General features: G+C 29.9%; 1 protein-coding gene across 4 annotated transcripts in view; it reads right to left on the reverse strand.

Moving 5' to 3' along the window:
- The window catches only part of LOC127698932 (dynein axonemal heavy chain 3-like), a 157242-nt gene that overhangs the window by 65939 nt on the left and 72172 nt on the right, over positions 1-19131 (reverse strand). For 3 of the 4 annotated variants that reach the window (XM_052202720.1, XM_052202798.1, XM_052202826.1), the window contains exons 30-44: positions 18899-19007; positions 18383-18502; positions 17644-17814; positions 16785-17066; positions 16360-16524; positions 15624-15758; positions 14685-14772; positions 13779-13909; positions 13086-13186; positions 12595-12709; positions 11471-11604; positions 10813-11079; positions 9311-9328; positions 7612-7756; positions 4335-4370 (exon numbers count right to left, since the gene is read on the reverse strand). In XM_052202720.1, coding sequence (XP_052058680.1) covers positions 4335-4370; positions 7612-7756; positions 9311-9328; positions 10813-11079; positions 11471-11604; positions 12595-12709; positions 13086-13186; positions 13779-13909; positions 14685-14772; positions 15624-15758; positions 16360-16524; positions 16785-17066; positions 17644-17814; positions 18383-18502; positions 18899-19007 — 2017 coding nt within the window. The remainder of the gene's footprint in view (positions 1-4334; positions 4371-7611; positions 7757-9310; positions 9329-10812; positions 11080-11470; positions 11605-12594; positions 12710-13085; positions 13187-13778; positions 13910-14684; positions 14773-15623; positions 15759-16359; positions 16525-16784; positions 17067-17643; positions 17815-18382; positions 18503-18898; positions 19008-19131) is intronic. The other variant, XM_052202898.1, reaches the window with a different exon arrangement.

The following is a 19131-nucleotide window of genomic DNA, read 5'->3' on the forward strand; positions in this document are numbered from 1 at the left end:
TTGCATGCATGAGAATTCCCGTTAGATTAATTAAGATCAGAAAGTTCAGTTGAATATTGCATGCATTTGTTTATCCCCGATTGATCCCCAAAATGAAAAGTTCAGTAGAAGTTTGCATGCATTAGAATTCCCAAGTTTTATCCCAAGAATTTAAGTGCATGTCTTACCATGATCCGTAGCTCATTGTCTTTCTGTAAAACACACAACGTGAAGTGTTAATAAAAATAATAAAAACAAACAAGTTAGTATAAATATTAGCTCGGAAGTGAATACCATTTTATCATATCTGGTACATGTACTATATAATTCTCAAATGACACCATATAACCATTGCAATAGCTTTATTTTTCTCAATAGTTTCTCACAGAATTTGAGAAAATGTGTAGGTATTTAAATTGAGGTCTTATAAGATAATATTTTTATGGATATCATTTTCATGTGCTTTTGTAGGTACCAAAAAATCAATTCGTTTCAAAGGTACAATGCAGATTTATATTTTTCACAGCAATGCCCAACTTGTACTTTGAGAGGTTACTAAATGATTTTCCAGTTCAACAATTCCAATACTTTTTTTTTTCTACAGAAAATTGTAAATGGTCATATGTTTTGTATAGAATTACAAACTAATGGATTAAACTTTGATTACATTGGAATTAAAATGGTATTCGACATTTCAAACAAAGTGATGTTATGTAAATCAATCACAGTACAACAATTTTGATTGATACTTTCACCAACCTGAATACTCTTTATCCACTTAAGGTTCATGAATACAAATTTGTATTTACTGATATTTCTTATTTACAACCATTCTGGTCTTATCCAATTTTCATGCAAGTGGTCATTTCTATATTATCAAAAACTATCTATTTTTTTTTTTCATGTTTAAACCAAAATTATTCAAGTGGAACTTTCTTGAATTTAGGGTAAAGTTATCTGAACCAAGTAGTTTCACCTGAGCAACATTTGATTTCAACATCTAACAATTTTTGAGTGTAGCCGAGTGGCCTAAGTAGTTCATCTAGAGTGATCACTAGCCTGTCAACACTGAGATTCAGAATTTGAATCCCTCTCCCGGCAAGGTGTGTTCAACTCTTGATTTTGAGTTACTAAGGATTGTCTGTTTTCCTGATAAAGTTTGGGTGGTTATTTTCAGGTACTCCAGCTTCTTCCACCAATAAAAACAGACCACCAAAGAGGCCAGAGAGTGACATTAAATGCCAATAATCAATCAATCAATCTAACAATTTTTTCTTCAGATAGACATTGATAATATTTGAAATCAAACTGACCACTTACTCTAAAGTGCCAAAAAATTTTAAAATAAAAATTTTGCATTGTACATGAGTTATAATTTTGGTATGTGTTTTTAAAAGTAAAAATATAATTTTGGATCATAACTTTCTTGTGTGATCCCTTAAATGAACATTTATGTATTCATAAGTATTACCCACTGACTACAAGTAAATAATATTTGGAAATCATTATTATTTGTTGGATACCAATTTTCGTGGATGGTGTGGCTACAGAGGAACCACAAATTTAAATGTTCTACAAATTTCAAATTTTCTGTAGGAATAAATGCTGACTTTAGAAAAACCATAAAATCAAATATCCACGATAATGCAAGTTTTCTCAATCCCTGAAAATTGGTATCCACTAAAATAAATCCACAGTAGTATATAACTTATTTAAAAATATATAGGTGTGGTAAAATAAATGGTAGTACATGTATAAACATTTAGTATGTGACAAACATCTTATAACAGCATAGGTCATGGTAAAGCCAGCATATTTTTTTTGCACTTTCTATTGGACAAGAGTTAACAAATCTTGAGTAAAGATTATATCTAGACAGGAATGCCACCAGACTGCTGCCAAAATCTAAGGACCATAATCAGAAAACATAAATATGCCATTTATCTTTTTGTTAAAGGAAAGTAAATATGAAGCAACAGACAAAAGACCACTTTTTTTACAATTAATATCCTACAACAATAGATTTTTATAGAACAAGAAAGCTTTAAAAAAAAAGTCTAAACAGCCTTGCTTGGGTATAATTGTACAAAACATGCTGACTTTATGAACCTGATGGTATTTAAACTCATTTAATATTAATTTAATACTGTATGATCTCTAACAATAATTATTAAATAAAAAAAATCAATATAACTTTAATCACTGTGTTTAGTAGGAACCTAGTCTTAAATGTAATAGTTAAACTTAACATATAAATTAGAAGTTATAAACAAAGTTAAATTTCAGCCAGTTGTTACCACAAGCATTCTAATTTCTATCATCCAATATGCTGTTTAAGAAAATAATAATAGAGAAAAATATTAGTTCAAATTCAAAAGATTACAAAAAAAAAATCTATATAAATATTTCTTTTTAAAAAAAATGGAAAGAAGTATTATTGATCATATTTTTGTGGTAATTTATTTTATTTTTCTTCAGTAAAATCTTGTAATACCAACCCTAGCAAGTCAAAACTAAGTGCTAGATAATTGCCTATAATTCTACAAAGAATGTACATTCATCCAAGGATTTGTATAGTGAGAAGGATTGGAATCTCGCGGTATATCGACACTTCTCGCATATCGTGAGATGTTGCGTACTCTCACTATACAAATCCTTGATTCATCCTCTATCATATATTTACCGAGTATAGATATTGTTTTATTCAATAATATATTAAAGAATTAAGGATATGGACATGTTAGTGGTTAAGGGTTATATATTTGTAGCAGAATACTATATGTTGTATATATATATATATATGGTGTATTTGACAGAGAGCTATTTCACCATTGTATCATGCATTCTATTTATAGATTGTTTAAGCATGCAATCAGAAGTTAAGGATTCCCATTATTCAAAAATAGTTCAGGGAAGCATTCTATTTATAGAATGTTCAAGCAGTTTTTATAGTCATGCACATGCAATATGTAAATTATATCATGCAGATATTCATTAATAATTGCAATATCTGAATAATTTTTCTGAAAGGTTAAAGTAATTGAAACAATATACATGTACGCCTCATATAGACCTCTAGCTATGTCTAATCATTTTTACAGGCTGAAAGTGAGGCACAAAAAATGTCCCATCTGAAATGTTCACTTGCAGTGAAGATAATAAACTTATTATGAAAGCAACATGATGCTTTTTCAAACTAAAGAGCAGAAAAATGTATGTTTTGTGATCTACTCATATTCTATACCAAGTTTTTACTTGTGATTTCGTACACCTAAGTATATGTAATTCATTTCATTGCAAATTTATAAAAGACATGCTATTGTTGCTATTATAATGAATTATGAGCTTTAACCCTTACCATGCGGTGACCATCATATGACGGGATTACCCAAACTACTGTTATTTGGCTCCAATGGCTCTCCATACTTTTAGAGGTAAACTTTATGACATTAATTTTGAAGTTGATGCATGTTCCCTCAACCTGAGGCTATTTATTGTCATGTTTCTCATGTTTAAGGTGCATTTTCAGCTCAAATATGAATTTGGAAAATTGAAATCGAATAAAACTGTTTTTTCTAGAGGGGTGGGCTTCCCTTCGGTGTCAGACACATGCAGTTAAGAGGCCTAAAACTTTAAGAAATAGTGTAAACCTGCAGGAATATAACTACTGATTGTGTTTATTATTGAAATCCACTTAGAGGAGGACTACTTCTGGTTGCAGGTCCAGTTGAAGCCAAAAATCAGGAAAAATCAAGAAATTCTGGATTTTTGGAGCAAATGACCTTCTTTACACTGCTGTACCAAGATCAGTTTGACTCCGACCTAAGCTTTGTTGTGATTAATGTGTTCACTGGGGTCCACTCTACATGCAGACTACATTAAGATACATCTATCAGCATGCCTCAGTCTGCCTGGTCAAGAAATAGGACGAAAAATTGTTAAAATTGACGCTTTTTGCACCTGATGACCAACTTTGGGGCAAATTCCCACCAAGCCACCACCACCTCCTCACTCCGACCACTCCAACCCATGATCCCATATCTTAGATTTAAAGGAATCAATATGCATCAGCAGCAGGGTAAAGCTCATTTGCATGTAATTTGCATATTTTTGCATATAAAAGAAAATTAAACATTTTCTGAAAACAATTCAGCATGGTAAGTGTTAATATGAATAACTATGCAAAACTGAGACTTCAAATATATCCAGTTCAATGTGCAAACTTTCCTCTTATACTCATCTAACTTTCCCCATGTAAAACTTTGATATAATTTGCAGTAATTGTGACAGTTATAAACACCACCATTCCCATTTTTACAAACCAATTTAAACCTATTCACACACACATCACCTACCGGTAGAGTGGTACTCTTTTCTAAGTTTAATGTTAACTAAAAATACACAATCTACATCTATAAATTCATATTCTCTTCTGTGAGAAAATGATACAGGATAAAAAAAAAAAAACAATTTTCAATCCAAAAAAATAAGGAAGATGGTTTAAACAGTTCATTTTATTTTGTTATTTCCTGAATAACGATACAAAAAATAAAAACATCTTATGATAAAACATATAATGTGATAAATGGTAATAAAATCCTACTGTTTTTGTCACCTCTAAAGTGAAAAAAAGATAAAAAGTGATCAATCTAAGTTCCACTATCAAATAAGATGTGATATGCTTTAGTCATTACAGAGTTTCTATCAAATAAGATAAGATATGCTTTAGCAATAGAGTTCCACTATCAAATAAGATGTGATGCTCTTTAGTCATAACAGTTTCAACACTATGCAAAGTGTTATTGAAATGTGAAATGATTATTTCAGTCCAACCATTTTATAAACATGCAAATTAAAAATACTAAAATCCTACTCATATCACACATAAAGTTGTCAAAGATGAGAGTAATGAGATGATTTTAGTCCTACCAATTCAAAACAACATGCAAAGAAATTTTGTTACAAACACGACTATTCTAAAAACAGGCCACATGTAAAACAGCAGAATAAACACATGCACAATATATTTATAAATACATGCGGTTATTTATTTGTAAATATGCATTGAAATGCATAACGTTACCATTTCTTGTCCTCCAAATGCATCCCTTGGTTTCATCTAATTGAAATTTAGGCAAAATCATAAGTCAATTCTATTTTATGCATATAATTTTTCATATAAACATGAATAAGATGAGTATTCCAAAGACGTGTACAAATATACAGCGCAACTAGAAACAAAAACAATCAGAGATCAATAAATAGCCAATTATTCTATAAATCGGTTCAATTGGTCATTGACCAGTATCCTTGGACATTATTGTTAAAACTCATTTAGTTTACAATTGTAAGAAGAATCAAAGTTCTGTCAACTAGATAGTCAAAAGGTCATTCATATATAATTATTTAGGCTAAGATTCTCAGACTTTTTTTCTATATATAAACCATCTATGATATTTCTTGCAATATATATAGGGATAATGTTTTGTAATAAGATAAATTAACTGGAATTTATGAAGGAGTATCAAGCAGTAGAAAAATACTATTTTCATGTAGTCTGACATTATAAGCTAAGAAACTAATTGTGTATGTATTATGGTAATTTAACAGTACATGCAATTAAAGATGATTTTTTTATTCTTCTTTACGATACAGAACAATGCATGATATATAGTTTCATATTAATTCTACTGCAGTTCACTAGTCCTCTAAATACCCATGCAAAAATATTAAACAGTGCAATATGCCTTTTGTTATATCTAATTTTATGTATAACCCCCTTGCCCATAAATAATAAAAAAAAAAACATTCTGATTATTAAAGTGATTTTTGCATAATTAAATCTGGAAATTATTTGATTTCAAGAAAAAAAGGGGATATTTCAAAATAAAACTGAAAGCTGGAATCCCCTTAAATTTTATGCTGATATATATTTTTGTTAAGCCAACAAAACTGGTACTTTGTATATGAAATACATGAAGATACCAATTAAAAGGGACTTCACTCTTATAGGTCTTGATTGAAAATATATCAACATAATTGCACCAAATTTCACATTTAACAAGATGTATAAATGCCATATGAATTCAATTGGTGACATTAAATACTTTAACCTTATATTTTTAAAAGAATTAGATAAACAGCGTTAATGCACATGTGCACAGGCATGCAATATGTATATAACTAATCTAAAATGATTAAATGTTGGAATATTTCTATATCTTATGTTTATTGTATTTAAATAAATTCCCAGTAGTTTTCAATATCAACAAATCAACGAATTGTTTTAATCAACATTCATTTTAATTCAAACTGGAACGTGTTGAATTTTAAATTATTACTAGTTCAACTTAATCCATACTTTTTTTGTCTTATGTCAGGGGAAAAACCAAAGTGTTATTTTATAAACTTCAGTATTAATGTTATATAAATCTTTTTTAAACAAAAATAAATTGAAAACCGACAATTTCATTTGAAAAATTCAACAAATCAACCAAATAAGTGTGACTATAAAATATTATCTTTTAGCTATTTCAGTCTAAGAATGGTGTTTAATACTTTAAATGTGACTGTTTGAAACACATCTCTTGTTGTTTCAATAATTTGATGTACAATGAAAACACACTTGGACCACTTTTATCTTTTCAAAAAAATATAGACCAGTCCCTCATTCATATGATAAGTCCTTACATCTTCCTGGACTACCCTCAGATTTAACCAATCAAAACATATGCTTTGGGAAAATAAAATGTCATGATGAAAAAAACCTGATACCTTAAAAAAAATTATATTCAGAATGAATATTTGTAATAAATTATATCTTGTACCTCTTCCCAAAGAATATTCTTGTTTTATATATTTATATTTTGACCCTTTCCAGACTCAATATTTAATTTTTTTAGTATTTTTCATTGTCCCTCACCAGAATAATACTTCATGTTTTTTTAATATTTTACATTTAGTTCCTTTCCGCAATCAATATTCCATGTTTTTTTAAATATTTTATATTGTCCCTTTCCAGAATGAATATTCTATATAAAGTACATGCAATATATGATCTAAATTTACCTGAATTGCCTGGAAAATAGACATTAAAAATAAGCAAACGAGCAAACATTTATGCAAATGAACACATAAGCAAATGAATACACATCTAGTCAAAATGAGCAAACATTTAAGCAAATGAAAATTTATAACTTAAGGAAATTACCCATGTGTCAGACATAATTCAGAATAACTGAATTATAAACAAATTAATACTGTGTACAAGTAACAATACAAGTTCTTGTGTTTAAGCATAACAAACAATTTTCAAATATGTAATATCAAAGTCATTGATGAGATGAAATTTTGGGAATATGAAGAAAGGATATATAGAAGAAAACTTTCATGATGTTCACTGAGGTTGTAAGTAATAAGTATCTGGTACTTTTTTAAAGAATAAGAAGAAATAAGTTACACTTATTGGAAATGTTTTTATTAATTTGGGTGCATCAGAAATAAAAAAATGAAGTTCATGTGGTCCAATAAGCATTGCATTGCAACAACAAAAGCTCTGCAAAACATAAAATACAAATTTTCCAGTGAATTTTGGACATTGTAAGAGAAATTGACATGTGTCTTCAATGTTACCTTTGCTTTTTCATCAATACTGAATGGAGTGATCATACTGCTCCACAGATTCCAGGATCCATATTGGCGCTTGATGTAAACATGATCATAAACTGTTCCTTTCTTTGGAATTAACAGGTTGCGTGCAAACTTTAAATCTTTTGGTCTATCATCAATTAAATATGAATTAGTATATCAAAATATGTACATTGCAAAACAAGAATACACTCTACTTGCTTTAATATCTTACTAACATGGAAATAACTGGAACATTATCACTTTGAAAAAAAGGAAATTGTTGATAAACTCATGATTTCTACAAAAGGTATCAGTCAAAAAAATTATTGCAAGTTAAATATTTGTCAATTTAAAATATTTTCTGAAGAGTGATTGTCAATAAAAAATGTTTTATGCGTCAAGTATACACAACCAAAAACGATAACTGTAACTTGTAATTCTCCATATTCTTTATTTCAGGGCTGTTGTGAGGTTTTAAAATTTAAACTTGCACATTTTTTTTTATATCAGATATACATTGCAAATATGGGATACAAAGAATCAATCCGGAAAATTCAAATGGTGAGAAAACAGAAAATTTGATGAATTATAGATTAACATTAAACCATCACAGTGTGGCCAATTAATTTCAGTCACTAAAAATAGAAGAATATAATTTTCTTAATTTTTGTTAATGATTTATTTAGAAAACAGAAATTTTCAAATCATGCAAGTTAGTCATGTTCACAAACAAAACATCCCATGTTAAAATCTAAATACTAAATGTTTGTTAATAAACCACTGATATAAACTGTCGCCAATATTGTTCAATTCATAATAGAACTAAAATGTATATAAGCAAACAATATTGAAATAAAATCTACCACCATCCCATACTTGTAGCTTGAGACAGATTGAGGGTAATATTCAATTATAGGGGATCTGTATTTATAAGCTCAACATTAATTTTAAGTTTCACAACCACTTATTTTACTATAGACATAACTATTTACTACAACACAAGAAGTAGATTTTGTGATTGAAGATACCCAACATTTTCAACTTGTAAACTTTAGAAATACTGTGACTGTGTATGTTTTAGGTCTTATTTTATCAGTAGGAGTCATGGCAACCAAAAGATTCATACACGTAGAAACCCATTTCATGACATCATGAGTATTAGTTCTTACATAACGAAATAATAAAAGTTAATCAAATTTTTTGTACATAACTTTCAGTAGAAATTTGCATCCACTGGATTACAATTTCTACATTCATCATTTGGAATCCAAAGACTTCTGAAATTTGTACATAAAGACAACAACTAAAATCTCAATGCTGACTTGTAGAGTTTTTTACTAGAATTGTTCTTCACAATTCTTAAAATTAAAATTATTCACACTTTGGGTTCTATCTAAGGTAAGTTCTGTTTTAGCTGAAGCATTTACAATTCTATATATCATAGGGATGAATTCATCCGACTTATGCATAAATGTATAAATCAAACTTTTCATCACCTTCTTCACATATTAGCATGTCTTGTGTTTGGACAGGATTTGAGCAGATTTATAGAGAAATGCTTTCTTGCAATAAAATACAAATATGATATCTAACAACTTAAACGCCAGCATTCTTGCCACATGAAGCTTGAACAGACATATGGGAGGATACTACTTATAGCTAATGGGAATTCCTCAATCTACCTCCTCACTGGGGTTCTTACCTAGTCATGCCTCTAACCCTATAACATTTAAATTACATTAAGCTGATTATATAGTGTAAGTGTTAAGTTCCATCATTCCAATGTGTGTCTTAATTTTCCAACTGTCAAAACTGAAATTTAGGACAACTAGATTCTAAAGATTTAGAGCAGAAATGTTCCAACCTTTGTACACATATTTTCTTGCATCTGGTCAAATGCTTTTAATTTTAGTAACAGCTGCTGTGAATTAATATTTATTTGTGAATTTTTGAGGTAAAGGTGAACATTCAATTTTAGCAGGCAACAAAATATAAATTTCCTATAGGCCTACTTAAAGAATTTGTTAAAACCACAAATTCAAGTATCTACAAAACCAATCGGCAAGATTTGATACTCAAAAGGAAATAATTGAATTCACAGCGAAATCATGTAAATATACCCATTGATTTATTGCACTTTATGTTTTGTATGAACAATTTATATATTCAACAGCTATCCCTTTTCAAAAAGCTTTCATTAATATCTGTTTATTTAACCAGTTGCATTTGTACGAGGTTGAAAATCTTCCACTCTAAAAGTTTGCCTTACTCCTTAAGGTGGTGTTACTGTTGTGAGAGCTTTAATATTTAACAGTGATTCAACATTTATGGACATGATATGACTCTGTCATAAATATTTTCAAATTATGTAAGACACAACTTGGAAATGACTAACAAATTTTTGCTACTGCTTTTCCAACAAACAATGCTATCACACTGTATCAAAACTTGTTTTTTTATCTAAATTTCTGCAGTGACCGATATATAAAACTAGATCAGTACAAAGTGACCTATTAATTTTGGTAAATTAAACTTACTAAATAATAAGAAAATGGCCTTTAAGCTGAGGTGACCCCTTCAAAGAGGTGTCCCCAATGGTGAGTTTGACTGTACAGGATTGACAGTATGATTTTAGTTTGTTGGTTAAGCAGTACAACTACAGTGACAATATTCGTGCAGGATAAGGATTTAATAAAGGAATTCAATTCTGTAATAAAAAAATATGTTCCACTAGAACTAACGTCATAGTATTTTGTATAAAAACAGGTATGGAATATATCTAATAAACTAATCACTTTGTAATATGTAATATCAAAATGGATTCTTTAACACATATAGTATTAAATCAAATTGTCTTCAATATAAAAACTAAACATGATTTCAGTTTTTGTGCACAGATAACTTTAGTAAGTCAAATTCTAAACATAGACTTAATTTCTTTATCAATTAACTTAAATGGTACTTTGTAAAGGAGAAGATCTTATTTATGGACCTAAAATAAAATCACTATATTTAATTTAATCCAAGAATTTAATTTAATTTAAAGGAAAAAAGATTATTAAAATAATAAAACTGGAAAGACATAAAACATAAAACTACAAATGTAAAATGTCAAATATGCAGAATTTTATATATGTGTATCAATACTAAACAGACAATTACTTTGGGTATTTGGATGTGTATCAATACTAAACAGACACTTACTTTGGGTATTTGGATGTGCTGGCATCCATCTCACACAAAGCACGGAAAAACTCATCAAACTTGATTCTTGAATTTAAGTCCAATATAGCACCAATAGACCAGACAATGGAAAAGAAGAAGTAACTAACAACCATATTGGTTCTTTCTTCTATCATTTTCCTCTCCTCTTCAGAAGCCTGAGGTTTTTCTTGTTCTGAATCTTCATCTAGATTTTCTTCATCACCTTCATCAATAAAATCATCTTCTTCTTCATCGTCACCGATTTTCCTTCAAAGTCAATATTTCTTAAAGTTTTTATAGTGCAATTCAAATTGAGACTGGGCGCATAAAAGTGTTGACATTATAGTAAATTTCTATTTACAAATCAGATTGCAACTTAAAATGCCATAAGACAATTGTCTATTTAAAGATAAGAAGATATGGTATGATTGCCAATGAGACAACTCTCCACCAGACTAAATGACATATGTTGAGGATCTTAGCATGACCTCTAGATATCTTTTGGCTTTTGGTTTTTGTGTTGTTGGTTGCTGTTTCATTGACCCATTTCCCACATTTCCTTTTATTCATATAAATAAAAGAATAAAATAATAGAAATCTAACTCTATCACCAAACATATCTAATATACATTTTTGAAAAAAATTAACTGATACTAACCTGACATCATCTAACATACATCCATATAATGTCAACATACTCTTTGTCAAATGTAATGGATGACATGTCAGTAAACAGCGACAATACTTTGACACAAAAGTCAAACATGGCGGCAACAACCAGTCAAAAAGTAGCTAGCAAAAACAAAACAGCAAACATTTTCTACATTATCTAGCATTACAACTACTGTAAATTCAGAATTTTTTGCTTGTTTTTTTTACTGCAATAATTGCAACAGGATAGGTTACACAAAAATAAAAACTCTTGAAAGCAGAATTTCCTGACATTGCAATGACTTATATCTCTTTTTTTTTCAACAATCACAATAATAAATGAACACAAAAAATTATGAATTTACAGTTATTATGATTATCAACACAATTACTATGACACAATTATTTTTTACTGTTACATGTACCAGTATTTTAAATCCCAAATATATAGAACTTACTTATTTAAAATATCTTAATTTTGACAAAGACCTTCAAATCTACATTCTATTAAAAAAATTATATTTTGTATGTATTTGTTGGAAAAGGACAAAGGGTACGGTTTCATTGAGATTTTAAGGAAACTTAAGGACTGTCATTGACATAACTTTTCTGATATCTGATCATAAGAGTGCTTGCCATAAACCAGTTAACTTTCCAGTTGCAATTTGATTGTATCAACTGTTATGTTTAGAAAGGCTTTAAGGGGAGTAGATAGTTTTACATACAATTTTCACCCTTGGATACAAAATATAAAATTGACTTGTTGCAAAATATAATGACCAGCCTACAATACATATACATTAAACTACTGACTTTCTCGATGTCTGTTCTTATTTGCAAATCTCTCTTTGTTTAAAATAATAATACAAACTTTCAATATCTATCAATTTTCTTGGATCCTTACCCGATTCAGAAACCAATTAAAATATACATCATGCATTTAGTTGTAATACCTGCATGGTAAAGGTGCTGTTGTTGGTGAAAAAGGCTTCAAATGGATTTTTCCAACCAAAAAAGTATATCAAATCAGGTTAAATTCAAACTTGGATTAAAGTCAAGGTTATTCAGGTAATCCAGGCCAAATCTAGCAAACAAAACCTACACCATCTATAATAAAGTCACATGCCAAACCTGTATTGTTTCTTTTTGTTCTTCATTCAAATTTGGTGGTAATTCATTTTCCATCCAGGATTTGATCAGTGGATCCCAGCCAAGCTGTAATGGATCTAGGTAGATCATACCAACCCTAAAAGCAATGCATAAAATAAATATATGTACTACCGGTATCCTTTTGACTTTATAAATATTGTTTTCATGGGAGAATCAATTCCGAAGGACTTGTGTTTTACATAATAAAAATATTATGAAACTTACTGATGTACACCCAAAAAGAACTTTGAATCTGCAGGGGACATATACTAAAAATTTTCAAAATCTCAAAATAATTGGCATCTTGAATGAAAGAAATTACATGTTTGATTGGGGAAGATTTCTTTTCTTCCAAATTAATCACTGTGGATAAAGAATGCCACTCTGCAGAATAAGTCACTGCTCTACCAACTAATCTACTGAATACTCCAACAGTGTAATTAATGAAGGATGATGCATCCCTGCTAACTTACCTGCTTACTGTAGCTGGAGAGGCCTGTTCTAAATCCTGAGCTTCAAATATCATATTCTGTTTGTTGTTCATCTGTATAATTTCTCCACTCATCAAGCAAAGCTGAAATTTAAATAATGAATCCCATTTGTGTAAAAAGACCAGAATTATTTAGTGATATGTTTTAACTTGAATAAAAATTCTTATACAAGCATATGTTTCCACCTAACATTCAAAACTTACTTCTTCTTTGGTATGAATTAGATCCAAAAGTAACAATTGAAAAAAATTGTAATCTGTAAGAGAACTATCAAAAAAATGTTGACTTCTTTTCTCAATGTGAAATAAGCATACAAGGCCTTACTATTAAGTCTAGAAATAGAAGAGCAATAATTCATCTATTCTAGGAATTAACCAATTTTTCTAGAAGTTAACTGGGCCAATTAACTCACAAACAGAATAAAAGTCCACAGGATGTTTTTGGAAAGTTTGAGATTCTGCTGCCTAGTTAACACATCATTATATTGTAAAATGGAATATTTTGTTTTAATTTTGCTAATTTACAAATTAAGATAAAATCAAGAAAATCTCCCTCATGTAAATTGACCTTTCAGGAAGGTCAGAATAATAGAACAAAAAAATAACATGACTGCCAAACAGGTTGGTCCAAGAACTAAAAATGTAAACTCTACTAAGGTAAACCACTTTGCAGTACCTTTTTATTATCATCCAATACTGTGTTCATGTTCTCAATCCACACTGCATCCACAGGTCCATCAAATATAATCCACTTCCTGTAATCTGACATGTCTGCTGCATGTTCACGGAATGTATTTGCTAATATACCTGTTAACATGGAAAATATTTATTTTCATTCTCAAAAACAAGGTTCTGAAAGAAGCTGACCCAAGCACTTAACATTGTCAGATTAATAAAAAACTTAAAATGGTTTATAGAGTGATCAATAAAGCAGAAGAAAACTGTATAAGCTATAAATGTCTGTAACCTCTGACACAAAACACTTTTTACACTACAATAATGTATGTTCACTTTTGGAACTACTACACAAGTATAAAATTTTATGAAAACAAATTTAAGAAAACATGTGGGCAGAGATTCTGCCAAATTAGATTTTTCAAATGTTCAGGTGTTGATTTCTATGTTAGATATCTTATTCATATAAATATTTGTGTGTTAGGTAAACTTCTTCATTGATACCATATGTAGTTTACTGATGTTGTATTGAGTCTTCTAAAGTTTTCTTAGTACCATACAAGTATACTGTAGTCAAAGAATAACCTATGGTGTCTAAGAAAGTTTTACAGGGGAATGGCTCACATTCTATCCTTATAATGCCACCACAATGCATGAATCATATAGATATAAGAAGATGTGGTATGAGTGCCAATGAGACAACTCTCCATCCAAGTCAAAATTTATAAAAGTAAACCATTATATGTCACAGTACGGTCTTCAACACAGAGCCTTGGCTCACACCGAACAGTAAGCTATAAAGGGATTTTACATTTTTACTAAAACTTATGTATACACTTTAAATATTCGAACTATAACCTGAACAATATATTTATATAATGCTTAATATAATGTTTAGAAAACTGACCATCAAACCATTCATGTGATACAGAATCAAATCTACCATACAGCTGACCCATGGTCACAGCCTTGGGGTTAATTACTCTGTACTTCACCTAAAGAAATAAAATAGAATAGAATAGTATAGAAATAGTAAAGACTGCATGGAATGATATGTCTATGTATTCTTCTGCATGAAATCTATGAGAACAATGTAATTATAGGGTAATACTGTGAGTATAATCCATCCCTAATATTAATATCCTTGACTTCAACCTTATAGTACGTACCTTAACACTAAACTCAAATCTTGCACTTGACTGAACCCTGATCCAAATAGTGTACAAGTTCCAAACTTAATTACTCTTTTTTACTACCGAGGTACTTTGCTAACTAGATATCATTGAGATGGGAGCCATCTCTGTGGGCCCCGTTGTGAATAATGTGTGATAAAAAATTTGTATCTTTATCATTGGACATGGGGTTGTCAACTGAAACCAAAGTTTTTGACCTTGACCTTTGACCTAAGAAGTTGTACATACATTTTGACTCACCCTCTGGTGTTGGTTAATATACATGTCAAGTATAAACTTTGAAATCATAACGGTTCTCTAGATATAGAGCGGACACAATTTGTTATGGATGGATGGACAGACGGACTGATCACTATAGGGCGTCCGCCATTCGGCTGCGCCCTAATTAAACCCTACAATTGAAAGTTATTTTTAGATATATAAACACTAGTTTGTTGCTTTTAAATTTCATTTATGCAAATAACATTTTGCATCATGCCTGAATTTATGACCTTTAAAAAAAATACTTGAAAACATATTGATCATCAAGTGCTCAAATCTACTAGGAGTAAAATCAACATTTGTTTATACTGCAAATGAAATCTGCATGAATTGTGTAACAGTACAACTAAAAAAAAGATTAAAATTTTGTAACATTTACAAAGGTGTCTTACACTGTATTCGTCCATCTCCCCACTTTTCTGGAGGTCACCAAGGGATTCTGCCAACACTTTAAATGCACTAGTTTTTCCTCCTAAAGGATCCCCAACTATCATCAAACCATGCCGCACCAATATCATATCATAAATCTGAAAAAAATAAATTTCAATTTAATATCACACATTTCTAGAAAAAAGTTTTTTTAACTAAGGAATCATAACGGATATACTAGGGCTGGAAGTCATCAAGATATTTGTTTATTTTCTTTTTTAGTAATGTGCAAAAGTGATAAATTTCAGCTGGTCATTGATGTTTTAGGGTATGGTATATTACACATATCTAACTAAAATAGCTGATAACATGCATACTTGTATAAGGGTAAGTTATAAATTCTTTCATCATATTTCCATTTGATCATTTACCCTTGGGAGTTTTAAATAACCATTTAAATTCATTTTAGTTTACTTGTTTTTCTTTTAAAAATTGGTACTTATACACTTCCATACAAAGTTAAAATCATAATTCTTCCATTTAAATGCTATGTCATTACTGGTAGCATTTTTTTTTCAAATTTTGTAATGCATGCAAAATGTGCATTAGATTTCAAGATGCTTGAAATTTAAAACTCTGCATTTCATTCTCAGACTAGATGATTAAAACTCTTGTCAAATCATAATAAGCAAATAATTAGAATTCATATTTCAATCCTTGTAATAACTTTTTTAAATAAAAGTTTTAATATACTCTTACTTGAATAATTTTCTCTATAAACCATGGTACACTTTGTAACTTTCGTTTATGGAGGTTTTCTTTCAGTCTTGTCTCCAAATGTCCATAATCTATCTGAGGTAGTTCTACTTGAGGGAATAAGTCAGATATAATACCCTCAAACAATGGTATGTCATGGGATAAAAACTGTAAAAGAAATGTAAATTAGTTTTTAACAAACTCTAACAAGGAAATGTCATTGGGTATAAGTATGAAAATAAAGAGAGAAGGTATGATTGCCAATAGGACAACTATCCACCATAGTTCAAATGATGTGGACATATAGGTCACTATTGTTAAATTTTACAATTATCATTATAAATAAAAAGATCTCATAACCAAGGCACTCTGGCTTCCTTCAACAATACACATTAAAATCAAAGAAAGGCAGAAAGAGGATAATTTACCTTTGGAAGATTAACATCATTTATAGATTTGAGCACCAATACATCCTCCTGATGTTCAGGATATTTCAGTTTAAGATTTCCGGCTGCTGTCAATACCGACTTGACAGCTCTCATTCCGTAATCGTAGTGAGACTGGGAAGACAATTGTTCTGAACACAGTTTATATGTATCTACTATCTTTGTAGCCATGCTTCGAGCATCAACAAAACCCATAGAATATAAAGATATCTCGGCAATCATTGCGTAGTCCGGTATCATCATTGCTACAGTTCGGAATAACACCTGAAAGGAAATAAATTTAGTGTCAATTACCATTTATATATTCAAATAAATCTATAGTTGACCAATCAGAAATTTTTATTTAATTGAACAGCTAAACTATAATTTCACATAACAATGTGAAAAAATTCTTATAATATAAATCTGAATTTACTAATTCTGCAATTATGGTAGTTGTTGTGTAGCTTTCTTACAGTGCTGAATCTATATTTAAAACAGTTTGATTGCTCATTATTATTCAAAACACACAAATGTTAATTCTATTCTTCAACCTGTCATTCTTTTTCTGTAATATTGTTTGTAGACCATTTTTGTTGCTTGTTTCAGTCAGTTATTGTATACTAAGATGTCTCTTGTTCTTTGTTATTTAAGAGATCTGTATTCATCAATTCTTTTTCTTTCAGTTTTTTGTTTTATGCTTTCCACAATATTTATGTGAAGGATGTATTTTAGAATTTCTATCTATAAACATTACATTTGAATGATTCATTTCATTGCAAAAATAAAGGTGAACAAATATGAACCCATATACAATATTAAAATTTTCTTTTTCATTTGTACACAATATGAATTTAATTACTTTCAAATTATCTGGAAGTTCCGCTCTACCAGCATAACCAGGATTCATTGTAATAAAAATAGTACAAGTTCTATCCAATGATATCTCAGTTCCCTCAAACACAAACATCTTCACTTGTTCTGCTACAGCCCTTTGTATAGTCTGTACTTGTTGTGCTATCACTGATAACACCTGAAATACAATATTTTTTTAATAAATATCAGATATGATGCAATGTCTATGCTCATGACAGAAGGGGTGTCCAAGATTGTGGGAAGGCAAAGGACACAATCTAAAAATGTTGGCATTTCTATTTTCACAATGCAATGTGAGATATTCTGATAAATCTCATATACAATAAATATTACTAATTTTTCAATTTTTTATATAAAATCAATGAGATATGAAACATAAAATTGATACCATGAATTACCAAAAACATTGGACAGGACAACACACCACACAAAACATCAACACATAACTTTTCTGAGAAAATAGACATATAAAGACAAACAATACATGGTCTAGATAGCCTGACTTAGTACAGACACAAAATGTAGTAGCACAAACATTCCCTTTTACCTATCTACGTCATGTGGTAAAAGTAAAAAATGTAAGAGTCTTTCAACTATCATGTGTTCTTTTGTATCCTATTGTAACAAGATGGTTCAGTGGTCAAGACTTTTTCTTTGTGTCTCAATAACTTAAAAAAAGTAATTTCCAATCAAAAGTAAACAAATGAGTTTTAATTTATACTCACTTCCAGTTCTATCCTGTTGAATTCATCAAAGCATGCCCATGCACCAGACTGGGCAAGCCCTTTAAAAAACTTTCCCATGGCTTGATAATCCAAACCATCAGAACAGTTGAACACAACACACTGTGAAAAAAATAATAAAATGCATATAAACACAAATTAAGACTTGAAGCAATACAACATCACAGATAAATAGTATGACTGATATTGATATCATTACTGGGTTTTATGAAACAAACCTTTTCTTTTCTATATTATATTTTAATTAAAATATTTCCATGAGGTCATGATTTCTGTACTGTTCATTACCTTGCTATTTAAAATTGAATTTGATTTCTTTTTCATGGTGTCTTTCAGCATCAAACTATATTTTGGCGGCCAATTTTTATTGGTGGAGGAAGCAACAATTTTGTTATTCCACTATAAGAGAAAAAAAACCAGGGGGTACTCAAATAATTAGTTTAACCCTATGGCATGTAAATATTACACCTTTACATAGTTGTAATTATTGACACCCACCTGTTTAGCCACTGCTTTGGCTAAATCTTTTGACGTTTCTGTTTTACCAGTACCTGCTGGGCCTTCTGGTGCACCTCCTAAGTTCAGCAACAAAGCTCCCATCAAGGTTCTAAAAGCATAAAAATAAAATGTTTTAATATTAATGTATAAAAACAGAATATGATTTTCTTTGCAAGTATTACCACTGTTGGGAAACATTCAGGCATCTTCTAAGGAGAAATAAAAAGCCTTAT

Source organism: Mytilus californianus, unplaced genomic scaffold (assembly GCF_021869535.1).
Source record: "Mytilus californianus isolate M0D057914Y unplaced genomic scaffold, xbMytCali1.0.p SCAF_1, whole genome shotgun sequence".
In the NCBI taxonomy this organism is placed as follows: domain Eukaryota; kingdom Metazoa; phylum Mollusca; class Bivalvia; order Mytilida; family Mytilidae; genus Mytilus; species Mytilus californianus.